This window comes from Mytilus galloprovincialis, chromosome 3 (genome assembly GCF_965363235.1).
Source record: "Mytilus galloprovincialis chromosome 3, xbMytGall1.hap1.1, whole genome shotgun sequence".
In the NCBI taxonomy this organism is placed as follows: Eukaryota; Metazoa; Mollusca; class Bivalvia; order Mytilida; family Mytilidae; genus Mytilus; species Mytilus galloprovincialis.
The window spans coordinates 67,608,223-67,617,474 of record NC_134840.1 but is presented as its reverse complement, the minus strand read 5'-3'; the positions used below and the strand labels follow the sequence as shown (position 1 = coordinate 67,617,474).

Below are 9,252 nucleotides of genomic sequence, written 5' to 3'. Positions count from 1 at the left end.
AAAATATAACTGATATTGTCGAAGCCGTCAAATATAGTATTAACAATGTAGAATTATATTGATGGAATTATCAGGCTGAGACAAATATCTATAACAGGTATCTACGCTCTCCAGAATCGATAAATCGTTATTTACCTATTAGTTTTCCAATACACAAACATATACCTGTTAGCAGCTGGTTAGCAGGTACAGCAATTGAATTATCTGTTCTATACAACCCAGGTGAGCGGCACTACCACAGTCGAGTGGCAATCTGCAACGTTTATATTTTGTGTCACATGAAAATTATTACGTTTGTACTCTACCGTAATCAACGGAATTCATAAATACATATCTGTGTTTCATAACGGAACTCTTTTGATGAATATATGACCGATTCCTTTTTTACATCAAGATAAAATGTTTATCAGCGGAAACAGGATTGTACCAGTATAGAAGTAAGATTCATTTTAATTCACATCACAATTTTCATACATGAAATAGATATTTCAAGTTTATATATTATTGTACAAGCTTTTTTCTTCTTTTTTTTTTAATGAATGAAAATATCGGTCAACTTATACATGAAACATTGACCGAATTGATTACTAATTAACTGTAATGACGTAACGGCATCATACACAAACATAATTATATTATATTCTAAACATTGATAAACACCATGGCCTATTTACTATTTAATGTATTTGTCCGACGAATTCTTTAGAATTTATCTTCGTGAAATATTTCGATAAAAAAATGTTTCATTTGAGTTTCACGTCGCTGTCTAAAAGACACGTTTTCAAAATTCAATTTAAAAATATGCTAAAACGAGAAATATGATACTTGTTTACGATGAGAATGATCAAGAAGAATAAATATATATAGTTTATAATATTATATTCTAAGAATTATAATGAAATAAGAATTCCGTAAATGATATTGCGTTATTTTATCAACGATGTTGGCCTAGATAGGGTATTGAACTGATCTTTAATAATTCATATGCATTCCATCACAACAATACTTTCAGAACAAGACAAATTAGACTAAAATACTAAAATAATCAAAATACTCTTTACTAAGAAGAATTGTATAAGCTTACGTGGGTATATAGTGTTTCATAATCGATTTAGCACTTGATCTAAGGAAAGTACTGAACATATAAAGGTCTATACTTTACCTTGGGGGAAACCATACAGACTCATTAGAAAAACACAAAGAAAGCAATACAATTCGTGTGGTTTCAAATAAAATCTAACTAACCAACATGCAAATATCCTTTATAAGTCATTAGAAATATATATATATGGCTTGAAAGAGACACTACGCTTGCTTAGTGGATTAAATGAATTAATGTTTAAGTGGAGGAAAAAAAAAACCAAAAAAAAACTAAATGAAACAAAAAATAAGTTAGTTTCAAACAAAACGTTGAGTGTCACTGATATATCTATGTACAGATTTAAAAATAGCAATATTCATATCATATGAAAATAATCTGTTTCCAAAAAGTAATAATTCAATATTTATATCAACATTATCAGCAATGGAGTTAATGGAATCAAGAAGGATCTGTCTTACATCATTGTACTTAGGGCAAATGAAAAAAAAATGTTTGTTATCCTCAACAGGGTGATTACAGTTTGCACAAAAAGTGTTCTCGGATAAGAATTGATTAAACAGATGAGATTTTAGGTTGCTAGCATTATTTCTGAGTTGTGGTTGATTAACATACAGTTCCTGTCCGAATTTCTATTTCGGCTTTGATTTGCGTCAACAACACAATTGGTGTACCACGAGGAACAGAAGAGTCGAATGGAAACTTTGCTCGTGGATACAATTTGGCCACCGGATACCTGGACTTATCTGCCATTAACGAACCTGGATTGTTAAACAGGATTGAAAAATATACATATCGAAACATGTATACATAAAAGAAATGCTTCGGCAAAACTATTAAATATCCACTACACCAGTATTATCTGAACTAATTTATCGGTATTAAAAAGCGGATACTGTTTATTATTCCTTAGAATCCCACAGCCTGTTCCGTGTTTTATATTTTTTTTATATCTGATAATTGCTTTTGTATTCTTTTAACCATACAACTGGTTAATTTTTCATTCCAACTACATGTAGTACCAATAATAATATGTTAGTTTTAACTCGCGCACAGTTTTATTTTCCTTTTTGTTTGATTGCCTTTGCTAAAATTCTTTAATTTTGAAACTTTTTTTTTAACTCTTTTAACGTATCTTGCTATAATAATTCTTTTAGATGTAATAATTCTTTTAGATGTAACAGTAACAGTAGTTTGTATATATGCGGTAATCTATCCTTTTAATTACAGAGAAAATACGATGAAGCCAAAGTTTTAAGATTTTTTACTAATAAAACAAACACGAAAAGAAAAAAAAAGGGGGGGCATACCCTAAGCGCCTGAGGATCAGAACTTAAAAAAAGAACCAAGCAGATATTTTGTGAATCAGAGTGTGTCAACGGTTTAAAATGAATGAATGAATACTTTATGACAGTTTCACACTCACAAAATGTCAGAAGAATTTTTAAATTATTTAAATCCTTGTCAATCACATGATCATTAAAACTTGAATGTTAGATTATGAGTACCTGTGTAAATCTTATCGTGTATACCTGGCGGTTTCTTTTCAAAATACCTATTGAACTATAAACAATTAAGTTGTATTCAGACAACGTATTTAGGGTGTGTAAATGTTGAAAAGGTGTGGTGTGTAGTTGCGAGAGAGGTATGTGTGTCTTAATATTTATATATTTATATTATTAAATTTCGTGATTTGACTACTGATCCGATGTATTTTACTATGTCAGTTATAACCATGTTTAATTTACATGTCAATGTATCTTCAATGAACAAAATCGAACTGATGAAAAGTTTGCTATAAGAACATACACGCATTTTCAATAAGAGGGTGCATGTGCTGTCGCCGGTGTGTGTACGAATTCCTGTATGAGTTCCAGATTTATTTGCTGTATATTTTTAATCTATGTGGACCAACACTCTTTTAATTAAAAAATGTTATCCGAATTTTTTTATTTTTTTTTTATTTTCGGTAACGGAATCAACAAATTGAAATGTTCGTTACTGTCGCCAAATCTTAAATAAGGTGTTGATCACTAGAAAGTTGCCTCGTTTGTGCATTTCGTTATCCCTCACAGTTACACAGCGTTGAGTAATTGGTGATATCTTTCAGGAAAAAAACTTTCATCCGTCAATCTCTCGAAAACGCATGACAGCATACTCCTTAACAGTTGTCACAAAAAGCAGGTACATGTTCGTTACGCCAACTTAAATACGTCGATTTTTTTAATATATATATATATATACATGATGAAACTTGAGCTGAAACAGGGAATAAAACATTGTTGATAAAGTTACTCAAATCAAGACAGATATATTTTTCTGTATTGTACAGTTTACAGATTCTGGGAATGTCGAAAGGGAAGATATTAGATGTAAAAACGTAGTTATGACATGTTCGTTACTGCTAAAAACTTCTCTCAGTTAAATCTCAGTTTATTCCTATCAGCACTGGGTAATTCTATATATTATCCTTTCTAGAAAAATAAACCTTTTCGATTCGATAAACTCTATTGGTTTCTTAAATTGAAGGTCTTCAGTATACTTGAAATGTACGTTACTGACAAATTCGTTACCTAGGATACGAAACAGACTCAAAACGTGATAGCTTTACTTAAAAGTATGGGATGCTGGATGAGTTGACTGCCGCCATTTATTTAAAACGAGAACAGTTTCATTCATTTATACACTTTTGACAGGAGAAGGATCCACATTTATAAGGTACGTTTACATTTTACATTATCACGCATTTCTTATAATGAAATACACAACTATGAAATATTATATCACCGTGTTTACATAATAACCTAAACAATATGGTCATACATCGTAATTGACATGGATGTCTTAAAATGTGTTAATCAATGATATTGTAGTTGTGACATGTTCGTTATATAAAGTAACGAACTTTTTACAATTTATACACACTGAAAAAGTTCTTTAATGTTGTCTTAGGACTATCTCTATGTCTATTTATCACTTTTTATTGCATAATTGTATGTCAGTTGAATAAATAAAAGTACATAACAAATTAATAAAAAGTTGAATCCTACAGAAACAGACGTTTTTCTAATGTATTTATATATCAAATTATCACGTCTATGAAAACTTACCTGCTTCCAAAGAATGCATGCAACTTGAATGCAATTTCTTGAAGAAATTACTAATGTGATGGCAGTACTACGTTTCTATTTGTCACGTTTACGTTTGTGCATTCAAAATGTAGGATAATTCCCACATATGTAGTGGTAACGTACATTTCGTCTCTAGTAACGAACATTTCAAAATAATGTTTAGCTTACCTCTTATGAAATTTTGTATTCAAATTTAAATGTTTACTAAATAAATATTTCTAAAGACTTCAACGACCTCCCCAAAAGCTTTTTTGTATATTGAATCCGTATCTACATACAATTATCTTTCGTTTACAGGAACTAAAGAGGGTGAAACAGCAGATGTTGCAGATGAAGCCAGGGAAACCTATCCAGACGTGGACTATAGCATTGCAGATTACGTGGCTGTTATCTACTTAAATAAATGGTACATCGCTCAAATAACAACAAACGATATTGAAGATAACACCATTGAAATCTCTTTTCTAGAAAAGAAGAAAGCAATGTTCCAGTGGCCAAGTAGGTCCGATATCATTTGGGTTGACCGTAAGGACATTTTGTGCAAGATATTAAATCCACGACCCTCCGGGAAATCAAAAAGAATGCTTAAAGTAAACCACGAGGATGCAGCAAAAATTGAGAAACTTTACAGTAATAAAAATTGACATGTGCAGAAGATTATAAAATTTTGAAATGTTCGTTACTTGCTTCTGTTTATTAAAGTTTACATGTTGTTTCATTGAATTGTCTATAATATACTCTCATTACTATCAAATTTTAACTTTTAGTTGTTATATTTCATTCTGAAATTGACAAGAAAATGTGTTTCTGTATTTTGTCACTACAGTAACGTACATTTCGTTTTGGTCGAAACACCAGGAAGTCCTTAATTTTAGATATATCAAGTTTCTATTTATCACTTTATCATCGTTTTTCCAACATTTCTCAATACTCTCTCCTTCAGAATACAAAAAAGATTTTATTTAATTTTTTAACCATTTTTAGAAAATGTTCGTTACTTTCATAAGCCTGCGGAAAATATATGGTTTTACTAAACACCGACTTTTTTGAACTGATTAACTTTCATATTTTGTATACTATGTCAATTTGCAGGATGTCATATAAATTTGTCATCACAAAATATTCAGATTATTGACATATTCCGGAATGAAACGCAACCTTTTAAATAATTTTGCCAGGAGTTTTACTCTGTCAAAAGATATGCAATTTTGAATTAGTGAGAAAAGAGTGAAAAAGTACAACAGTACATTGTAGGTAATTATTGAAACGGGAAAGTCATTTACGGCATATGTTAAGCGATCACACCCATTATTCAAACGAGGATATTCGTAAAATAAAAACACTTGAATATCTATTGGAGTACCTGTAGCGTAACGGACATTTTAAACTAGTTTTAGAACAGTATTTTAGCCTGTAGTTGGCGAATCGTGAAACGAAAACCCTTTGTTATTTGTTCAAATGCTTTTATATCGAGCAAGACAACATATCAAGGAAACAAAATCAGCATGAATTGTTGGGTTTGTTTTCCTTCAAATTATCGATATTGAAATATCGCAAATGCACCCCCTTATTGAAAATGCGTGATAAATGTTTAAATACATGGAAAATATGAAGGAATTCGCATCAACAGTGACGGTGTAAACATTTTAAAGAAAAGGTTAAATTTATACATGTCAATGTAACTTTAATGAACAAAATCGAACTCATGAAGCATGTTTATATATAAGAACATTTGTAAATATTTTTAAATACACGAAAAGAAATGTAGTAATCCACAGCAACAGTGTCAGATGGTGTAAATATTATGAAAGAAACGTTTATTCTCGTGTCATGTAACTTCAATGATCAAAGTTTAACTCGTGAAACATTTGGCATAAGAACATTTGTATAATTATTTAAATACACAAAAATAAATGTAGGCGTGAATTCGCACTAACAGTGACGGAATAAATTTTATTAAAGAAAAGTCCATCCTTATGACTGACAATCAACATTCCTCAATTTTTTGGTAAAATAAAAAAAAAAAAAGAGTTCCATGATAGCATCGCACCCTATGAAATTAGCCCAATAACTCCTGGCAATTTATTGTGTCACGTGGAACTACTTCAAGATAATCCTTATTAATAATTTAAAATACAAAAATATTAACAACAAAAATATGAATACAAATATTTTGCTTATGATCTCTTGAACGCAGGCACTTGTCTCTGAAAAAAAATAATTCTATATGGATTAAGGAATATAAGAAATACTTAACAAAGACAAATGCCTGTGTTCTTGAAAGGGGGACGAAAGATACCAAAGGGACAGTCAAACTCATAAATCTAAAACAAACTGACAACGCCATGGCTAAAAATAAAAAAGACAAACAGAAAAACAATAGTACACACGACACAACATAGAAAACTAAAGAATAAACAACACGAACCGTTGTGACGCATTTTAAACATTAAAACTATCAACTACTAGGTTTACTACTGCATTGTGCAGGCTAATCGAAATGATCTTCATTTAAATTAATATCTATATCAATGGTTATATTTGAATGTTCGGAGATGATAATAACCTTAGTCAATAATACCTTATAAACTGTTAATTCCGGACACAAATTGTCCAAATCTCCTTGAAGATTTATAATATCCTGAGTGTAATATTTTATAAACATTTTCTGTCTGTAGCAAAGTAAACATATAAATCGGATACTAAAAATGTAGGAGTTACAATATAGTGGATACCATTCATGTAATAGACTTCTGATGTTACTTACTATCAACTGTTTATCGTAAATTTTTAGGCATTCAACGGAGACATCACTTGACTCATTATGAAGTGAAGATAAAACAAAAAAGCTCAAGTAAGTAACTTACTAGTATATCTATAGGAGTCCGCTATTGTGTTTATGCACTTCACATTCTTTCATAACCTTTCATCCACATGTCAACGTTTACAACTAACTCCTTCCTAAAGCATGTAGATGAAATAATGTTTCTTTTACTATAGAATTATTTTCTTTTTCATATTGCAATTATATAGCAACTTATCTTCATTTAACGTGTTTTTGTGTTGTACGTGTTTAGATATTAGTATAAGACATTTTCAAACAAAAGCTATTGAATATGTTAACTCGAACAGAAGCTTTGGTGCCTATAAGGCGGACGGGAGTCCTAGATCGTAAAAAAATATATGTATGCATATTTGGCTCTTTTAGAACAACTTTGCCATTGCAGTATACGTTGTTTTTATTTTATTCTATGGTATTTTCTATAAACCCTATAAAAATATATACATATATTTACTACCTAACACTTAACCAACGCTTATGGTATTCTGCGAATAGATATACATGTACGCAATATGGATGATCTCTCGATATTTGCATTTTGACAACTAGACAAAAAATCAATTCATCATTCCCTGAAACTAAAATCCATATTAAGATAAACAAAAATGTTTGAGAAAAAGCATTCATATACATGTATTGATATTTCCAGGTGAAAATTACTCAAACCAACAATGATATTCCGGAAATGGCAAAATAAAAACCTACATTTAAAGTTTTTGTTATTGACTTTGAATGTTGCCCTTGCATGTTTAATTCTCACATTTGTAAACGATTTGCAATATCCTGCTGACATACAACATGGAAAACAACATATAAATCGTAGATTGATGTTAGGGAAAATCAACAAAGAACCAAGGGAACATCATCATCCAGTTTATAAAAGAAAAATCCTGTCAAAAACAACTTATCCTATCGTGGTATCTAGACCGTATAAAATTAACAATAAGAATATTTGTTCTGGTGTTGACAAAGTGTCTTGTATAGTCATGGTGCATACTGCGCCAAACCATTTCGAAAGGAGAATCCGAATGCGAGCAACTTGGCTGAACTCAACACACTACAGTCCCGAGAGTGTACGAGTAGTTTTTCTGCTGGGGTTAGTAGCTGATCCGATTTTGCAAATAAAATTAGAATACGAAAGTAAAATTTATAAAGATATAGTGCAAGGATATTTCATAGATTCCTACAGAAATTTGACTAACAAAGGTGTAATGGGTTATAAATGGATTACTGAACATTGTAGAAATGCAGAATTTGTTGCTAAAATTGATGATGACGCTTTTATAAACTTCTTTAAATTATTCGAAGAGATGTCTTACTTAAAAGAAAAGAAGAAATATATCAAATGTAATAAAATTTCTAAAGGTTCGATGAAAATTATACGAGAAAATGACAGCAAGTGGTTCGTTCAAAATGATGAATTCAAAGATATGAAAAGATATCCACACACGTACTGTAGTGGCTTTACAGTGTTTCTGTCAACAGACTTGGTGCCAATGTTATATCATGCCGCCATTGGGTCGCCATTTTTCTGGGTGGACGATTTTTATTTATTCGGATTGCTTCCATCAAAAATTCAGGGTGTTGTACATGATGGCCTTCGACCAAATTTGACTTTGAGATTTCCAGAAGGTTTTAATTGTTATCAAGAACAAGGTAGAAAATGTCAATATGTTGTGATGCCGGCTAAAGATAAAGAAATATACAGAATGTGGACGGCTGTTATCAGAGATAGAACGCAAAGTATATACGGCAATTACTACATGAATCTGCCATCTAGTGCTTAAAATGTTCGTCGTTTATATGAATGTGATATTTATTTTATTATATGATTATTTATATTACTTATATTGATATTTCAAGTTAAGTTATTATATAAAACAAATCAAAATGGACATTTCTTTTTGGTTATTTATACTGGTCTTTCTTACTGGTCAAAGTAGAATTTAATTGAACATGTAGTTGATTGTGAATTAGATGTTTTTCAAGATGATATTGCATACTTTTCACAGACATTGAGACATAAGATTTTAGCTATAAATGTCTATATACCGGATTATATATATATATTTTTGTCGAGCCTGCAACTTTTGTTGAAGAAAGCTCGACATAGGGATAGTGAGTGATCCGGCGGCGGCGGCGGCGTTAGCTAACTTCTTAAAAGCTTTATATTTAAGAAG

At 30.8% G+C, this 9,252-nt stretch overlaps 1 protein-coding gene across 2 annotated transcripts; it reads left to right on the top strand.

Moving 5' to 3' along the window:
- The first annotated feature begins 277 nt into the window (after positions 1 to 277).
- Positions 278 to 8,898, top strand: LOC143068703 (beta-1,3-galactosyltransferase 1-like). 2 transcript variants are annotated; one of them, XM_076242960.1, is made up of 3 exons: positions 278 to 437; positions 7,025 to 7,084; positions 7,722 to 8,898. In XM_076242960.1, the coding sequence occupies exon 3, from the start codon at positions 7,744 to 7,746 to the stop codon at positions 8,857 to 8,859; it is 1,116 nt and encodes a 371-aa protein (XP_076099075.1). In that variant the 5' UTR covers positions 278 to 437; positions 7,025 to 7,084; positions 7,722 to 7,743; the 3' UTR covers positions 8,860 to 8,898. The 2 variants fall into 2 exon arrangements, with proteins under 2 accessions (XP_076099075.1, XP_076099076.1); XM_076242961.1 differs by lacking the exon at positions 278 to 437 and adding an exon at positions 2,631 to 2,744.
- The last annotated feature ends 354 nt before the right edge of the window (positions 8,899 to 9,252 follow it).

Coding starts and splice junctions, on each gene's coding strand:
- LOC143068703 (XM_076242960.1), top strand. CDS start 7,744: ATGATATTCCGGAAATGGCAAAATAAAAACCTACATTTAAAGTTTTTG.